At 41.8% G+C, this 20293-nt stretch overlaps 1 protein-coding gene across 1 annotated transcript in view; it reads right to left on the bottom strand.

Annotated features, from left to right (window-relative positions):
- Window positions 1–16477: 16477 nt before the first annotated feature.
- Window positions 16478–20293, bottom strand: part of ttc29 (tetratricopeptide repeat domain 29) — a 573216-nt gene continuing 569400 nt past the window's right edge. Inside the window, exon 11 of the mRNA XM_043699397.2 lies at window positions 16478–17358. Within this exon, the coding sequence (XP_043555332.1) occupies window positions 17288–17358 (71 nt within the window). The 3' untranslated portion in view covers window positions 16478–17287. The remainder of the gene's footprint in view (window positions 17359–20293) is intronic.

The raw sequence follows: 20293 nt of genomic DNA, 5'->3' as shown, positions 1-20293 counted from the left end.
CGATCCTGCTCCACCTTTTGAGATCATGGTTAATCATCAAATTCAACACCCTATTCCCATGTTAGCCCCATATCTATTGATGTTATTATTAACCAGACATCCATTAATCTTTCTACACTTAATGACTATTCCTCCACAGCCCTCTGGAGCAGACAATTCCAAAATGTCATCACTTTTTGAATGAAGATGTTCATCTTTATTTCAATCCTAAATGATTGTCTTTTATTCTGAGACTGGCTCCTGGCTCTAGACCTCTCAGCCAGGGGAAACATCTTTTCTGCATTTCCTCTACTGATCCCTTTAAGAATATTGTTATTTTTTATGACATTGCTTCTCATATTTTTAAGCTTCAGAGTACAAAGATCCAATCCCCTAAATCTCGCCTCATAACACAGAACCACCATTCCAAGAATCAGTTCAGTGAAACTGCCTTGCATTCCCTTTATAGCAAGTACATTGTTGCTTATGCAAGGAGACCAGAACCGTACACAATCTTCCAGGTGTGGCCTCAACACTGTTCTACATAGACTGAAGCAAGACCTGTCTGCTTCTGTACTCAAATCCTCTTGCACGAAAGGTTAACATATTGTTTATCTAATGAATTTATTCCTACTCTCAGCATTCAGCCTGTTAATCAATCCTCAATCCATAAACGGATATCATCTCCAATCTCATGTGCTTTAATTTTGTTTACTAATCTCCTATGTAGTATTTCATTAGAAGTCTTCTGGAAATCCATATATACCTCATCTGCTTGTTGTCCCTCATAGACTCTTTGACACCATTCACATAGAAATTCTATATGGTTTTTAAACCTGATTACCTCTTCATAAATCTATGTTGACTCTGTCCAGTCAGTCAATTATTTTCTAAATATCAAGTCATCACTGCATTCATTATCTCGATAGCCATTTCTTTCAATACCTGAGGTGAAGAGCATTAGATCCCAGATGTTTTTCAACTCTTAACCATACCAAATTTTCAAATTCTACTTTTTTTTTGCTGATATAATTTATTTCACTGCCACAGTCTGACATGACTCTTGGATCTAAATTATTTCATTGAGACTTCATGCATTTTCTTCTGTGAAGACAGACACAAAGTACGTATTTAGCTTCTCAGCTGCTTCTCTATTTCCTATTGTAAATTCTCCTGCCTCTGCCTGTAATGAACCCACAGTTGTCTTTGCTAATGTTTTCTTTACATAAATATAAAAGCTTTTACAATCTATTTTAAGGTTCCTGTTATTTTACATTGATATTCTATTGTCCCCTTCTTTATTAATTTCTTTGTCCTCAGGCTTACAACTATTTTTTGGCAACTTTGAAAGTCTCCTCTTTTGAATCTAATAGTATTTTTAATTTTCCTTGCTAGCCATGGCTCTTTTGCTTTTCTTGTTGTATATTTTTGCCTTAAAAAATGCATGTTTTTTTGAAAGCCAAGTATTGTTTTCTTTAAATACAATCCATTGCCAATTTATCAACAAATGTTTGATTTTTCTTTCTGATTCATCACAACCATTTCTTTATCATACATTCATAACTATCCTTGTTGTGATTTAAGAACCTAGTTTCATATTAAGCTTCATCTTTTGAAATTTAATAGAATGTACAAACTCAGGAACAAGAGTAATCCAATCACCCCATTGACCTTACTCTGCCATTCTAGATTATAGCTGGTCAACTCCACGTGCCATTTTCCTGCACTCTGTGCATCCTTTCAGTCTCCAGAAACTAGAAACTGCCTTCAATCTGCTCAATGATTGAGCTTTCACAGTTTCTCTGGGGTAGAGAATTGAAACAATTCATTGTCTTCTGATTAAAAATTCATCCTCATTTCATTCTTAAGTGATCTGCACCTTATTCTGATATTTTGTCCCTTGATTCCAGAGTCACCAGTCAGCAGGAACAGCTCATCAAAATCCACTGTATCAAACCCTGTCAGAATTTTGTAACTATCAATGAGATCCCTCCCATTCTTCAGAACCCCAGAAAATACAAATGCAGTTTCTTCAGTCTCCTCATAAGACCATCTCAGGGATTATCTGATTTATCTCTGTTGCACTCCCTCTATGACAAAAAATGACCTTCTTTAGATAAGGAGATCAAAACAGTGCACAATAATTCAGGTAAGGCCTCATAGCACTCTATTCAATTTGAGAAGGACGTCTTTACTTTGATGCTCAAATCCCCTTGGAATGAATGCCAACATACAATTTCCCTTTCTAAATGATTGCTACACTTGCATACTACATTTAGTATCTCATGGACAAGGAGACTCAGGTCTTTCTGGATAACTGTGCTTCCCACCTTCTCCTGATTTAAAAATATTCTACCTTCCTTTTTTTTACCAAAGTGAATAACATAATTTGTATTTATACTATATTCCATCTGCCATGTTCTAGTCCATTCACTGTCTAAGCTCTCTTGAAGCCTTCTCATTCCCATCTGGTTTGATTTCATCAACAAATTTGGAAATATTACAATTATTCCCTACGTCTGAATCAGTTTTGTGGATTATGAACAGTTGTGGACCTGGCACTAACCTTTGCAATTCCCTGTTAGTAACTTCCTGCCCTTCTAAGAACAATCTGTTCGTTCCTACTCTCTACTTTCTGTCTACTAACCAATTCTCAATCCAAGTATATTTCTTCCAATCCTATATGCTCTAATTTTATTAAGTAACCTCTTGTGTGACCCCCACCCTATCAAAAGCCTTCTGAAAATCCATAGCCACCGGCTCTTCTTCATCTTATGTGCAAGTAAAATCTTCAAGAAAACTCCAACATGTTTGTCAACCATGATTTCACTTCCATAAATTCATGTTGACAGTTTTCACATTTGGTGTTCTTTTCTAAATGTTCAGTTACCACACCCCTTATAATAGATTTTAACAGTTTCCTTACTACAGCTATGAAGTTAAGGGTATAGTTCTCCATGCTCCCTCTTCCTCCCTTCCCAATAGGGTTACATTTGTTCTGTAGGCCTCTCCTATGAGGACATCATTTGAATCCTTTGCAGTATATTTCTTCTGCGGCAAACAAAATACTCTTTACTTCAGCGGGGCTGTAAGTGACAAACAAAATACTCTTTACTTCAGCGGGGCTGTAACCAAGTTGCCTGAATACAGAACATAGTTTGAAAAATCTCAAAACACACAATAAAATACGATCTCATCTATTCCCTAACACCACTACTTTACAGTGATCAAACTCAAGAGAGGCTATTCTTCCACGTAAATCCTTCAGGTTTGACTTAACTGTTCCCTTCAGTTAATCTGCATACCGGAGTCCTCTTGTGGTCCACGTAAGGAGAATAACCATAACACTGACTAAAAATTTATCCATCTCAGACTTGAATAGATTTAACAATGCAACCTCAACAGCCTTCTGTGCCAAAAGTTCCACAGCTTCATTACCCTCTGAGAAAGGATTCTTCCTCAACACTACCTTAAATGCAGTCTGGTGCTAGACTCTCCCACAAGAACGAACAACTTCTCCACATCCATCCTGTCAAGCCACGTAAGATGCTGTGTTCTGAAGAAGGGTCACTGGACCCGAAATTTTAACTCTGCCTTTTCTCCACAGGTGCTCTCAGACTTGCTGAGCTTTTCCAGCAATTTCTTTTTTGTTTCTGATGTCCAGCATCTGTAGTTCTCTGATTTCTTTCCCCTAAGAATCCTCTATATTTCAATAAGGTCTCCTCTCATTCTTCCCACCCCAATAATACAAAGCTAAACTATGCAACCTCTCCTCATAAGACGGTCCCGCCAAACCTGGAATCAGCTGAATGAACCATCTCTGAGCTGCGTTCAATTCCAATATGTCTTTCCTTAGATAAGGGACCAAACTTGTTCACTGTATTCTAGTTGTGGCCTGACTAGTGCCTTGTATAGTTTCAGCAAGACTTCCCAATTTTTATGCTCCATTTCTTGTGAAATAAAGGCCAACATTTCATTTGCCTTCCCTATTATAGAACATAGAACATAGAACAATACAGCACAGAACAGGCCCTTCGGACCTCAATGTTGTGCCGACCTGTGAACTAATCTAAGCCCATCACCCTACACTATCCCGTCATCATTCATATGCTTATCCATGGACTGCATTGTTAACTACATTGGCAGACAGGGCATTCCACTCCCTTCCCACTCTCTGAGTAAAGAACCTGCCTCTGTCATCTGTCTTAAATCTATCACCCCTCAACTTGCAGCTATGCCCCTTCGTACAAGCCGATATCATCATCCTAGGAAAAAAAGACTCTCACTGTCCACCCTATCTAATCCTCTGATCATCTTGTATGTCTCTTAGCCTTCTTCTCTCCAATGAGAATAGACCCAAGTCTCTCAGCCTTTCCTCATAAGACCTTCACTTCAGACCAGGCAACATCCTGGTAAATCTCCTCTGCACCTTCTCCAATGTTTCCACATCCTTCCTGTATTGGGGTGACCAGAACTGCACACAATACCCCAGTGAGGCTGCACTTGCATCTTGAACAGTTGCAGCGAGACATCACGGCTCCGGAACTCAATCCCTCTACCAATAAACTCTAACACACCATATGTCTTCTTAAGAGCACTATCAACCTGGGTGGCAACTTTCAGGGATCTATGTACTTGAACACCAAGAACTCTCTGCACATCCACATAACCAAGAATCTTTCCATCTTCCTGTTACTCTTCCCAAAATGAATCACCTCACATTTATCTGCATTGAACTCCATTTGCCACCTCTCAGCCCAGTTCTGCAGTTTATCCAAGTCCCCCTGCAACCTGCAACATTCTTCCTCATTGTCACCACTCCACCGACTTTAGTGTTATCACTTAATAACCCATTCACCCATGCCTGCGTTCAAGTCATTTATAAAACTTAACAAGTGATACAATTTCATTAGTAAACCACGGTTCCCTTACCTTATCACCTCCTCTCTGCCTGACAGGGACATACCAATCAAGGACATGTAATATCTGTTCCTTAAACCATCTCCTCATTTTGATTGTCCCCATTGCCTGCATTTTGCTATCCCATTCTATGCCTCCTAAGTCTTGCCTAATCGCATTATAATTGCCTTTGCCCCATCTATATCTCTTGCCCTGTGGCATGTACCTATCCCTTTCTATTGCTAAACTAAATGTAACCAAACTTTGGTCACTCTCTCCAAAGTTCTCACTTAATCAAACATCCGGCCTGGTTCATTACCAAGTACCAGATCCAGTGTGGCTTCCCCTCTTGTCGGTCCTTTGATATATTACGTTGGAAACCCTCCTGCACACACTGGACAAAAACTGATCCATCCAACATACTAGAGTTACAGTATTTCCAGCAAATGTTGGGGAAGTTAAAGTCACCCATAATGACCACCCTGTTCCTTTCACTCCTGCCCAGAATCGATTTGCCAATCCTCTCCTCCACATCCCTGGAACTTTGCAGTGGCCTATAAAAAACTCCCAGCAGTGTGCCCTCTCCTTCCCTGTTTCTAATTTCGGCCTATGCCACCTCAGTAGACAAATCCTTGTCAAATGTTCTTTCAGCCACCTTTATACCGTCCTTGACTAACAAAGCCACACCTCCCCCTCTTTTACCACCTTCCCTGATCTTAATGAAAGATCTAAACCGTGGAACCTCCAACATCCATTCCTGACCCTGCTCTAGCCATGTGTCCAAAATGGCCACAACATCGAAGTCCCAGGTACCTATCCATGCTGCAAGCTCACCTACCTTATTCCGGATACTCCTGGCGTTGAAGTAGACACACTTCAAACCAGCTTGCTGTCTGCCAGCACACTCCTGTGACCATGAAATCCTATCCATGTCCTCCCTACTCTCATCCACCTAGGCATTGGAACTACAGTACAAGTTCCCACCCTGCTGCTGAGCTAGTTTAAACTCACCCAAATAACACTAGCAAATTTCCCACCCAGGATATTAGTACCCGTCTGGTTCAAGTGAAGACTGTCCTGTTTGTGGAGGTTCCACCTTCCCCAGAATGAGCCCCAATTATCCATAAACTTGAAACCCTCCCTCCTGCACCATCCCTGTAGCCACGTGTTCAGCTGATATATCTCCCTGTTCCTTGCCTCGCTATCATGTGGCATGGGTAACAAACCAGAGATAACAACTCTGTCTGTTCTAGCTCTCAGCTTCCAACCTAGCTCCCTGAAATCCCGCCTTATATCCCTATCCCTCTTTCTACCCGTGTCATTGGTACTTATATGGAGTACGACTTCAGGACCCCAAAGACATGATCCGAGACGTCACGGACCCTGGCACCTGGAAGGCAACACATCAACCATGAGTCTCGTTCACTCCCAACAAACCTTCTATCTGACCCTCTCACTATTGAGTCCCCAATGACTAATTATTCGCTGAATTTGTTTGCTAGCTCTTTTGAGATTCATACATGAGGAACCTCTGCTCTACAGTTCTCTGCAATCAGTCTCTATTTAAATAATATTAATCTTTTATCCTTCCAGCCAAAGTGCATAACCTCACATTTCCCTATATTATGTTCCATCTACCACGTTTTTGACCAGTCCCTTAACCTGTCTATATCTGTTTGTAGACTCTGTATTATCCTCACCCCTTGTCTTCCTAACTAATTTTGTGTTATAGGCAACTGGAAACAGTACTTTCACTTACCCCATCAAATCATTACCATATATTGCCAATAATTGTGGCCCTAGCACTGACTGATCCCTGGGGCATTCCACTAGTTACAGTTTGACGTTATGACCATGCTCCCTTTCACCGAAATTTCTGTTTTCTATAAATTAGGCTTATCCTCTGTTAATGCTAATGTATTATTCCCTACATGGGCTTGTATCTCAATTTGCATAAACAAGTACATCATCAAATGTCATAGAGTTATAGAGTCATAGAGATGTACAGCATGGAAACAGACCCTTCGGTCCAACTTGCCCATGCTGACCAGATATCCCAATCTAATCGAGTCCCATTTGCTAGCACTTGGCCCATATCTCTCTAAATCCTTCCTATTCATATACGCATCCAGATGCCTTTTAAATGTTATAATTGTACCAGCCTCCATCACTTTCTCTAGCAGCTCATTCCACACACGTACCACCCTCTGCGTGAAAAAATTGCCCCTTAGGTCTCTTTTATATTTTTCCCCTCTCACTCTAAACATATGCCCTCCATTTCTAGACTCCCCCACCACAGGAAAAGACGTTGTCTATTTACCATATCCATGCCCCTCATGATTTTGTAAACCTCAATCAGGTCACCCGTCAGCCTCCAACGCTCCGGGGAAAACAGCCCCAGCCTGTTCAGCCTCTCCCTGTAGGTCAAATCCTCCAACCCTGGCAACATCTTTGTAAATCTTCTCTGAACCCTTTCAAATTTCACAGCATCCTTCTGATAGGAAGGAGACCAGAATTCTACGCAATATTCCAAAAGTGGCCTAACCAATGTCCTGTACAGCCGCAACATGACCTCCCAACTCCTGCTTTGACCAATAAAGGAAAGCCTACCAAACGCCTTCTTCACTATCCTATCTACCTGTGACTCCACTTTCAAGGAGCTATGAACCTGCATGCCAAGGTCTCTTTGTTCAGCAACACTCCCCAGGACCTTACCATTAAGTGTATAAGTCCTGCTCTGATTTGCCTTTCCAAAATGCAGCACCTCACATTTATCTAAATTAAACTCCATCTGCCACTCCTCCCCATTGGCCCATCTGATCAAGGTCCTATTAGATTCTGAGGTAACCTTCTTCACTGTCCACCACACCTGCAATTTTTGTATCATCTGCAAATTTACTAACTATACCTCCTATGTTCACATCCAAATCTATTTATATAAATGGCGAAAAGCGAAAAGCACTGATCTTTGTGACACACCACTGGTTACACCACTGAAAAACAACCCTCCATCACCACCCTTTGTCTTCTACCTTTGAGCCAGTTCTGTATCCAAATGGCTAGTTCTCCCTGTATTCCATGAGATCGAACCTTGCTAACCAGTCTCCTATGAGGAACTTTGTCGAATGCCTTACGAAAGTCCATATAGATCACATCCACCACTCTGCCCTTATCAGCCCTCTTTGTTATTACTTCAAAAACTCAATCAAGTTTAAAAATCACACAGCACCAGGTTATAGTCCAACAGGTTTAATTGGAAGCACACTAGCTTTCAGAGTGTCGCTCCTTCATCACGTGGTAGTGAAGGATGAAGGAGCGACACTCCGAAAACTAGTGTGCTTCCAATTAAACCTGTTGGACTATAACCTGGTGTTGTGTTATTTTTAACTTTGTACACCTCAGTCCAACACCGGCATCTCCAAATCAATCAAGTTTGTGAGACATGATTTCCCACGAGCTGAAAAATGTGTTGCTGGAAAAGCGCAGCAGGTAAGGCAGCATCCAAGGATAATCGACTATTCGGGCATAAGCCCTTCTTCCCACGCTCAAGGCCATGTTGACTATCCCTACTCAGTCCTTGCCTTTTCAAATACATGTACATTCTGTCCCTCAGGATTCCCTCCAACAACTTGCCCACCACAGATGTCAGGCTCACTGGTCTATAGTTCCCTGGCTTTTCCTTACCAAATTTCTTAAACAGTGGCACCACATTAGGCAACCTCCAGTCTTCCGGCACCTTACCTGTGAATATTGAATCTTCTGAAAATCCAAATATTTTTCATCTATTGGTTATCTTTCATCTATCCTGTTTGTTAGCTCCTCTGATAATTCTTGTAAATTTGTTCAGCATGATTTCCCCTTCATGAAGTCATGCTGACTCTGATTGATCATGTTGTGTATTTCTAAATGCTCCACTATTACATACCTTATAATCGGCTTTAATGTTTTCCCAATGGCAGATATTAAACTAACTGGCCTTGAGTTAGCTGATTTTTTTTTGTCTACTCTCCTTTTGAATAAGAATGTCACTTTGGCAAATTTCGAATCCTTTGGGACTTCTCAGGGTTTTGGAAGATTATTAATAGTTGAGTTCAGTGTCTCTGTTGCTACTTCCTTTAAACTCCTAGGGTGCAAACGTTAGATCCGTTAGATTCCACTGTACCTTTCCTTCAGTGATGGTTATTAAACTAAATCTCAGTGTTTTGGCTTAGTTTGAGTTTAGTCTCGAATTTTGGTGGGTTTTTTTCAGTGAGATCTGGAGAGTTTTCTTAGTATCTCTAACAAATGCACCACAATAATTACTTACATACTCTTTGGGCATCTCTCACCCCTGATTGTGGCTCATCACTTTATTGTGCTTCATCTGTGCAAAGCACAGCACAACAAGGGTCATGGAGCCTCTGCTGAGACCACTCCAAACATTGAGCTGCATCTTCAACAGCCCCATTATCTGCTCCACCATGCTCCTGGCTGGAGCAGCATTAAACCTATATTCCAAATCCGTCATGGGATTGCACAATAGTGTCACAGTGGGTAACCCTTGATCCCCAGAAATCAGCTTTGTAAGGTATCCAAACCCTTAGAAGTACCAGGTGCACCTGGACAGTGTTCCAGACTGAGTCATGGCAGCTGCCAGTATAGTGGGCATACACCTCCAGGAAGTGATAACGGTGATCAGAGAATCCCTGCAGTATGGAAGCAGGCCATTTAACCCATTAAGTCCAAATTGATCCTCTGAACTGCATCCCACTAAGACCCACTCCCTACCCTATCTCTGTAACCCTGCATTTCCCATGGCCAATCCACCTTACTTGCACATCTTTGGAGTGTGGGGGGAAACCGCAGCACCGGGAGGAAGTGCACCCAAGAATGTGGAGAATGTGCCAACTCCACATGCACAATTGCCTGAGTTGATCATAGATTGTCTGAAAATGGAGGCAATGGAACCCTTTATGCTAGCTTCCAGTCTTTTCTCATTTTCCCTCTTTGCTTCTCTTATCTTAAATTTCTGTCTCCTTTTTCATCCAAGGAACTGCAGTACCTTTCCCTTTTAAGGGAACACATTTTGAATCTTCCTTAACCGTCTCCATGAAGAAATTCTCCCATGCTCTATGACATCCTTGATCCTGGTACAGAAAAGCAACATACATCCTGCAGTCACAAACACATCAGCAAAATGACCTGCATGTGCCCCTAATTAGTGAAACCCTTATCACTATAGCTCTGCCATCTTCATGATTTTGTTGATCTCAATCAGGTCCCCCCTCAATCTCCTTTTTTCTAATGAAAACAATCCTAACCTACTCAACCTCTCTTCTTGGCTAGCACCTTCCATACCAGGCAACATCCTCGTAAACCTTCTCTGCACCCTCTCCAAAGCATCCACATCCCTTTGGTAATGTGGCAACCCCGTCCGATGAAGGCAAGCATACCATATGCTTCTTGACCACTTTATCCACTTGTGCAGCCACCTTTAGGGTACAATGGACCTGAGCTCCCAGATCTCTCTGCCCATCAACTTTTCCCAAGACTCTTCTGTTTAGAGTATAGTTCGCTCTAGGATTAGACCTCCCAAAATGCATCACCTCAAATTTGCTTGGATTGAATTCCAGCTGCCACTTCCCAACCCAACTCTCCAGTCTATCTATATTCTCCTGTATTCTTTGACAGTCCCCTATGCTTTCTGCTGCTCCACCAATCTTCGTGTCATCTGCAAACTTACTGATCACACCAACAATGCCCTCTTCCAGATCATTTCTGTATATCACAAACAACAGTGGCCCCAACACTGACCCCTGTGGAACACCACTGGTCACCTTTCTCCATTTTGAAAAACTCCCTTCAACTACGACTCTCTGTCTCCTGTTGCTCAACCAGTTCTTTATCCACCTAGCTAGAACATCCTGCACACCATGTGACTTCACTTTCTCCATTAGTTTACCATAGGGAATCTTATTAAATGCCTTACTAAAGTCCATGTATATGATATCTACAGCCCTTCCTTCATCTATCAACTTGGTCACTTCTTCAAAGAACTCTATTAAGTTGGTATGGCATGATCTCCCCCACACAAAGCCATGTTGCCTATCACTGAGAAGCCCATTCTTTTCCAAATATAAATAGATTTTATCCCTCAGTACCTTCTCCAGCAACTTTCCCGCCACTGATGTCAGGCTCACTGGTCTGTAGTGACTTGGAATATCCTTACTACCCTTCTTGCACAGGGGGACCACATTAGCAACCTTCCAGTCCTCTGGCACTTCACCTGTGCTTAAGGATGCTACAAAGGTATCTGTCAGGGCCCCAGCTATTTCCTCTCTCATCTCCCTCAACAACCATCCAGTCCTGGGGATTTGTCCTCCTTAATATCCTTTAGCCTACCCAACACATCTTCCCTCCTTATGTCAACGTGATCCAGAGTAAACAAGCTTCTATCTCTAATCTCAACATTCATCATGTCCCTCTCCTCACTGAACACTGATGCAAAGTAATCACTGAGAATCTCACCCATTTTCTCAGGTTTAACACACAACCTTCCTTCCTTATCCTTTAGTGAACCAACCCTTTCTCTCGTTACCCTCTTGCTTCTGATATATGAATAAAAGGCCTTGAGATTCTTGTTAATTCTGCTCGCTAAAGTTATGTCATGACCCATTTTAGCCCGCTTGATTCGTTGTTTAAGGTTGGTCCTACTCTCTTGATATTCCTCCAAGGCCTATCTGTTCTTAGCTGCCTGGACCTTATGTACGCTTCCCTTTTCCCCTTGGCTAGTCGCATGATTTCTCCTGTCATCCATGGTTCACGAATCTTGCCTTTCCTAAGCTTGTTTTCAAAGAGACATGCTTATCCTGCACTATCTTCAACCTATCTTTGAAAGCCTACCACATATCAAATGTGGACTTCCCTTCAAATAGCTGCTCCTAATCCACATTTCCCAACTCCTGCTGAATTTTGGTATAATTGGCCTTGGCCTAGTTTAGTACTCTTCCCTTAGGACCATCAGTATCCATTACAAGCCCACCGACTCCCACAGTTACCTTGACTCCACATCCTCACACTCTGCTTCCTGCAAGGATTCCATTCCACCTTCCTAGTTCCTCCATTTCTGTTGGATCTGTTTTGATGTTACCACGTTCAAGCCAGCTATCTCTGACATGATCTTCCTTTTCCTCAACCAAGGATTCCTCCCCACCTGTAGCTGACCTATCTCTGGCAAGTATGGTCTCAACCCTTCCATTCCTTTCCAGAACATTTTTTCAGTTCTGCTAGCCCTTAATTTCTATATTCTCTGCAATGGATTCAATGGATCATCGTCTACCATCTCCATCACCAGCAGAATCCCTCTACCAGACTTGTTTTCCCTTCCCCTCCATTCCTGCAGGGACCCTTCCCTCCATGACATCATGATATATTCCTTTATCATTTTAACCACTTCCTTACTCCCCCATGGCACCTTCCTTTAAAATTGCCCATTCACCCCCTCCCTCCTCACTGTCCAAGGCCTCAAACACACCTCTCAGCTGAAGCAGCATTTTACTTCTATTTCTTTCAATCTAGGCTATTGTATTTGCTGCTCACAGTCTACTTTATATTGGTGAGACCCAACATAAACTGGGTGACTGCTTTGTGGAACACCTCCCCTCTGTCCTTAGGAATGACCCTGACCTTGAAGTCACTTGCCATTTCAATAAACCCACCCTTCTCACATGCTAACATTTCTTCCCAGAGCTTGTTGCAACCTTCCAATGAAGCACAATGCAAGGTCAAGGAGTAACACTTCATTTTCCACTTAGGCACTTAACAGTCTTAAGGCTGAATTCCATAAGTTCAGAAACTGACCACATTGTGTCTATTCTCCATGTTGCTTATATTCTCTCCCCACCCCCTGCACAACTGTGTGTTTGTGTCTTATTTACTTTGCTCTTAGTTAAGAGGATCAAATTTCTCCAGTGGACATGTAAATAGTGGCTTCAGGGGCCCCCAACCAATGACAGACCGATGACAGATGACTAAGAAGTCAACTGATCACTGTGTAGGGACTCACTGTGCACTTCTGCCTGCAGGAGAAAAGGGGGAGAAAATGAAAGAATGCAAAAATGGGTGGAGGGGTATCAGAAATCCATTGCCTTCTGACTGCAGGGAAGGAAGCAGTGCCTCCCCTAGAGAGAATGGCAGCTGGGCTGCAGGAGGTGGAAAATGAAGAGAATAATAAATTGACGAGGCCTTGAGTTTAATATCCACCATTGGGCAGGCAGGAACTGCATGCCAGGCAAGGAGTGTGAAGAACTGAGCCTGAATTATTTTGTAACAAAAACAGAAATTGCTGCAGGAATTCAGCAGGCCTGGCAGCACAAAGTCAGAGATGTACAGCATGGAAACAGACTCTTCAGTCCACCTTGTTCATGATGATCAAATATCCTAAATAAACCTAGTCCCATTTCCCAGCATTGGGCCCATTTCCTTTTAAACCCTTCCTATTCGTATACCCATTCAGATGCCTTTTAAAATGTTAAAAATCACACAACACCAGGTTATAGTCCAACAGGTTTAATTGGAAGCACACTAGCTTTCGGAGCGACGCTCCTTCATCAGGTGATTGTGGAGGGCTCGATCATAACACAGAATTTATAGCAAAAATTTGTACAGCCCAGTCCAACACCGGCATCTCCGAATTTTAAAATGTTGTGATTGTACCAGCCTCCACAACCTCCTCGGCAGCTCATTCCAAACACGCACCACTCTCTGTGTGAGAAGTTGCCCCATAAGTCCCTTTTAAATCTTTCTCCCCTCATCTTAAATTTATGTCCTCTAGTTTTGGGCTATTGCACCCTGGGGAAATTATCTTGGCTATTCACCCTATCCATGCCCCCCTCATGATTTTATAAATTTCTATAAGGTCATCCCCTCATCCTGTGATGCACCAGGGAAAATAGCCCCAGCCTATTCAGCTTCTCCCTATAGCTCATCTGTGGAGATAAATCAAAGTTAACAATTTGGGCCCAGAAGCATCACCAGACCTGAAACATTAACTCTGCTTTCTCTCCACAGATGCTGCCAGAAGAACTGAGGTCTCTGCAGCAAAGGGGTGATATGGTGATGCAGAGATTAGCATTGCTGTCTCCCTGTGCCAGGGACACAAGTTCAACTCCAGCCTTGTCTGGGTGGAGTTTGCATATTCGCCCTGTGCTTGTGTGGGTTTCCTTCAGGGGTTATGGTTTTGTCCCACAGTCCAAAGATCTGCAGGTTAAGTGCATTGGCCATGTTAACGTGCCCCATAGTGTCTGGGGATGTGCAGGCTAGGTGGATTAGCCATGGGGAATACAGGGAAAATGGTGGGCGTGGGATGGGATGCTCTTCATTGGGTTAGTGCAGGCCCAATGGGCCAAATGGCCTCTTTCTGCACCAAAGGGACTCTATTAATAATGTTGCTCTATGAATTTCTGTTTTTGTTTCAGACTTCCAGCATCTGCATTCTTTGTTTTATTTTAGCCCGAATTGTTTATGTTCTCTCATGCTGGCTTTATTCTGCATTGACTGGGATCTGGCAGTCTCACCACTGAAGAGGATCCGCAATCACATCATCCCTCTTCAACCCACACCAGTACAGATACTCTCATGTCAGTGGATTGGCATCATTCCTAGATTCAGCCTCACAAGCCAGTGAGAACCTCACAAATGAGCAGGAGCAGCTGACAGAAACTCTTGAGAGCTGAGACCCGTGACTCAACGAACTATGGGAGACCAGCTTCTTGCTGAACCTCAGACCAATTGCAGATCTATGGAGATGCAGGATCAAGCAGGAGAATATTTGGCAGAGCTAGAAGAGGCCTGGCATAGCCATGGACAAATGATGAAAGAGCCTGTTCAGACAACGAGTGCTACCATGTCTGCAGCATGTGGGCACGTCCTCCAGTGAGAGGTTGATGACCCTGATGGGAAGCCAGCTACATCAAACCATCCTGTATGCTCAGGGCTGCATGCCTTAAGTTTGACAATGAAACAGTGACCAGGTGAGGATGGGTTGAGGCACCTGGGTTTCCTACAAGGTGCCTTTCCAAATCCAGAGACAGGTGCCATTGCACAAAGAAGGAGGAGCAGCTAGTGGCTGCCACATCTGAGGACTTTTTTCAAGATGATGTGCAGATAGATAGACATGACTCAGCATCATTGTCAGTGAGTCGAGAGTGTGGTACTGGAAAAGCACAGCAGGTCAGGCAGCATCCGAGGAGCAGGAAAATCGACGTTTCAGGCAAAAGCCCTTCAATGATCCTGTCGTGGAGGGCTTAAAAACTGATATCTCCAAACCAGTTCATTTTGGGTTAACCATTAACCATGAACATGACAATGAGCAATTGAAACAAAATGGAAAAAGACATAAAAATAGGCCTAGCGTAAAAAGCAGCCTGTTTTGGCTGGGAGGTAACTGGTTTATGCCTTATTGTCTGTGGGAACCATTCTTTTATGTAGTTATCATGGAGCCACCTGGAGATGTTTTCAACTTGTTTTCTGCACAGCGGGATGTCTGGAAAAGTGCTGAAAGTACAACGAATGGTGATACAGCATGTAACCTGAGTACTATCATTACCAGGGACTTTGTCCCACTGGTGGTCCGGGTTTGTGAGACCAGTGATGTGGAATCTGAAATAGACCTCGAGATGCCAGCCGTCCAAAGCCCCCAGCATGAAGTCAAGGCAGTGAGACTCATTTTTTGTATGTTCCTTTTGTGTCACCCCTGCCACCCCCACCCCACCCCTTCCCGGTTCTTGCTTCTCACATACACAGCTCATCCTGTTCTGTACCTTCTCCTCATTGTCTTTTTCAGATTAGGGATGAGCCATTCCCTAGATCTCTGGGTGCCTTGTCAGCTCTGCTATGTAATGCAAAGCTTGGCAGTTGATTGATTCAGGAAAGCCTCACTGCAGCACTGAATCTCTGGAATGGGCTGAGTAACAGATTCTCATCCTCAGCAGGTCTGGTCAGTCTTTGCCTGGGTCAACCATGGCAGGAATTGTTATATTCCTTGGCTGAAATGCCAGGGATTCTTAGTGATGTCATTAGCCTTGTCTTGATTGGATAATTCTTATCCACTGAAGGCATATATGGGCTGAAGCTGTTGCATGCTTAATTTGTGAGGGGCCATTAAATTCCATAAATGAAACATAAATAGCTTCTTAATAAGCTCTGCTGCTTTCAACTGCTTCCATGCAGCATCGCAGCTTTACCGCCTCCCCCAGTGTAGGCATATTGTGGCCCAGAATTTCCAGTACAATATTTTCACAATATGCCTCCCTTGTGATTCTAACATCCCTCCATCACTGCTTCATTTCCTATTCCATCAGTCTCTATTAAACCCTGTCCTATATGGTTGACTCTTAATGCTTGCAGAGTGACTGGATATGTGCAAGATCACTTGCTGCATCTGAAGAACAAATTAAAAAGTAATTTTCCAAAGCAGCAATCAAAGCAGAACACAGTACTATTTTTATGCAAATACAACTGCAGCAGTGAGCCTATGCTTCTCTGGAGCTTTTTCCGTTTCTGCCAGAAGTGTGTTAAAAATGGAAAGCTGACAAGAGTGATGGCGTCTGTACTTTTATTAAGTGTAATACTTTCACATTTGTTCCGAGCACAGAAACATCCATATTCTAAAACACCACTTCAACACAGGACTGTTTCCATAAAGTTTTATATTTATTTCTACTCCAAGCATCAGGACTCTTTTACAAATCTATACTTATTAAGGCATAAGTTAATAAGAAACATAAATTTCACGAACAGCAAATGAGTAATTCAAAATACAGCTGATTTGAAAATTGATATTTTAACAACATATCTGGATCATTATGTACAGAGAGAGAGCCACATGCAACTTATTGCACTTGGATTAAATACATATAATTCCTTGGTTGAAAAACAGCTAAAGAAGTACACATTCTTAAATGAATAATGCCAACTTATTACTTTTGTATATCTTAAAAATAAGCTTCTCCATGTGTAATGTCTCAAACCTATTTTGGAGCAATGTGTTAACAATCTTGCATGATGTTTCAGTTAGAAAACTTTAAAGATTGCTGTATGGAGTAAAGAATATTTTCAACAATAATCCAAGTATTTTAGAAAATATCTGCTATTAATTGAAAACTAGCATCTAAACAATGTTAGCACAGTAAATTCTGGCTCTATCAGTCAGTGTCACTTGTAAATACTTACGAATACAAAGTAAAATCTGGCCACATGCATCGTTAGGAACATACCTATTTGGTAAAAATACAAGATTCCTTAGGGTTAATTGCTTTCCATATTATTCCTTTAACTGACACCGTATGAATTCTGCCTGAAGAAAAGGTTGCTACTGGAAAGAATATGAACTTGTTTTTTTTAGCTCTTGCAGCTTTTGCTTTAGTTAAGATCAATTTTCATTAATACTTATCTTCGCTTCAGCATTTGGTTCTATGAGAACTTGCTTGACTGTTGCAATGTCTGTGGAGAGAATCAAATCAGGTTAGAGGAGCTTCACAGCACTTAAATACCAACAAATGGGAGTTGGGGGGGGAATGCGGTTTGGGGTGGGCACTTAAAACATAAAGGCAGCGTGTTTTAGGTTGGATATAATACAAAAATAGAAATAAAACAGTCTGAGATCAGTCCCCAACCAATCTTGTCCACTTCCAGTTTCAACAGAGGCAGAGCAAAGGGTCGGCAGCTAATCACTTCTCGAAGGCAAGTTGTATAATTAGATGTAATAATGAGGCTGCATGCCTCAAGTTATATCTTACTTCTGACACTCCCTCTGATGCTAAGATCAATGTTCTTCACCTCCATTCAGGATTATTAACCTCCCCTAAATTCTTGACTGAAATCCACCAAGATTGGACCCCTCTCATGTCCCTAGATTATCATTGAGTTCCCTACCTTCTCTTGAAATGAGGCTTCATCAAGAGTGTTCCGTGCCCAGAAGGAACCTGGAAACTTGGTCCCTCCTCCTCGACCCATAACCCCACCCATTTCTGTAAAAGTCTGGGAGAACCTACCTGCCATTGACTGGCTTACCCTGCAGCCATTTGAAGATTGTTGGACATTTAATTGGGGTGAAATAGATTTTGCACCACCCTTGAAAAAGAAATCCCATCTCAGAGAGCATCCCACCAATCAAATCGCCAACTGCTGTCTTGTCTCAGCAGCACAACTAGAAGGAGTGGTCACTGCTGGTGGAATGTGTGCAATCTCTGATGAAGGTGAGTCATGGAACATGACCAAAGATAGATTTGGGGCTTCATCAGGGCCAAGTAGGAAGGCCTTGTCAGGAGCTTTGAGGGGCCAGGATCGTTGGTGCAGGGGGAGAGGAAGGGGAGAATGTTGGGGAGGGTGGGTAGTGTTCAAAGGCTGCTCAACATGGAGGCAGCTCCCTGACATAGCTATCATGCCTTAAGCGTCCTATTTCCAGTCTCGCCTACTACTGGTAGTACCCCAGTGAAGGCAGGAGGCTATGCATGCTATTAATTGCTCAGCAGATGTCTGAAGCCTTTCTTGGTCTGGGAAGATAACTTGCAGGAGCAGATAGGTAACATATACATCACCGTTGGATGGGAATATGAAATTCTATCTCTCAGCCGTCAAGCAAACTGAGCTTTGCCTACTTTGCTTTATCAAGAGAGTGAATTCCATTCAACTGAATCACTTTTGCCATGCTATCCACACATAATTATGGGAGCTTTGGCATCCACTTGTTTTGAAGTAATACCATGCTTGTTATATCCTTTCCAAGGCAAAGCAAATAAATAGAATACTCAGAAATGTTTTGCTTTATTTGCTTTAACGCAAGAAGATGAAGAAACAGTTTAAGTCAATAGCTTTGTTTTTGATCTATGAGAATAAGACTGAAGTGTACTAATCATCTAATTTTAATTATGGGAGCTTAATTAGAGGTGGAAACATTATATTGTGGGAAATGAAAAAAATACGAAAATGTTACGCATATAAGGGCTATTAAATATGCTGCCTTTTTGTTAAAAATCAGAGATCTCTCATTAGTCCATCCAGGGATATCTTGGTTGATACTCTGGACTATAGACTATTAATCTCTTGCCGGCTTAATTGAAATAAGGTAAGTTTTAGTTTTGAATTTTTTGTGTGGTCCGAGACTTTTTTTTTGAGTCAACTTTTTGGTGCCGTGAAATTTTGGAAATGCAATCCTGTTCAAACTAAATTTTGGTAAAATGTTCTAGAATTTGAGAAAACTGATGAAGATGTGGGGGTGAAGTTGAACAATATTTGGGTATTGAAGGAGATGCGGGGATTCCTGCCCTTGTAAGTACTATTGTAGACCTATAATCAGTGATGCTAGCATAATAAAAATCTCTCTAGGCTATTCTTAAAAAAAAAACTCTCCCTTCTCTGGAAAGAAAAGGTATTATGCTGCTGTGGAATTAAGATGTAGGTATTTCAACCAGCATACATATTTTTGGGGAGTGATTACTTTACTCTTTTAGATTGGTTCACGTGCAAATATAACATTTACTCAGAATATTTAATGGAGGTGATTATGGTAGCCAAAGAAGCAGTCATTTACATTTTATTGGTAATATCTATACAATAGAATTGCTGAAACGGACAGATTGAAATTATAATTCTAATCATAATTTGTTTAGTCACTCAGTAATTGGAGATAAAATTTATGCTGTAAATGACATTTTATTCATTTTTGAGTTTGTCTGATTTTTGTTAATGTAAAAATAGGCATGATAAATCAATTATTGATTAGATTCCCTACAGTGTAGAAATAGGCCATTTGGCCCAACAAGCCCACACTGACCCTCCAGAGAGTAACCCACCCAGACCCATTCCCCTACCCTATATTTACTCCTGACTAATGCACCTAACACTATGGGCAATTTAGCATGGCCAGTTCACCTGATCTACACATCTTTGGACTATGGAAGGAAACCCACGCAGACACAGGGATAATGTACAAACTCCTTAAAAGTCGCCCGAAGCTAGAATCAAACTTGGGTCCCTGGTGCTGTAAGGCAGCAGTGTTAATCACTGAGCCACCTTGCCACCCTAAGCCACAAACATTAGATATCTCTAAAGTAATCGAATTGATATGTTTGAGCTCACAGACATGAGGGTTAAATTAGAATGCCAGCAGTGTAAATGAGACCTACAGCATTTCAGAGTGCTTTAAATTGCTTTTAGTTTTTCTTTGAAGGCAGTGGAAAAGGGAATTGTGGATGTGGTAAAAGATTTATTTCTAATTAACAGTAAAATGTCTCAGCCACTTGTGCAGGTTCCATCTCTCAATTAGAGATTATGGTTATATTAGTCAATTTCTTTTAAACCTTTTGTTTTAGTCCAGATTTACAAATCAGAATTAATTGGCATATTCGATTGGTTTTTATACCTTTATGCATTGTCA

This window comes from Chiloscyllium plagiosum, unplaced genomic scaffold, assembly GCF_037043375.1.
Source record: "Chiloscyllium plagiosum isolate Xiang-an unplaced genomic scaffold, Cpla_swu_hap1 HiC_scaffold_1, whole genome shotgun sequence".
Lineage (NCBI taxonomy): Eukaryota > Metazoa > Chordata > Chondrichthyes > Orectolobiformes > Hemiscylliidae > Chiloscyllium > Chiloscyllium plagiosum.
This window is presented reverse-complemented; position numbering and strand designations above follow the sequence as displayed.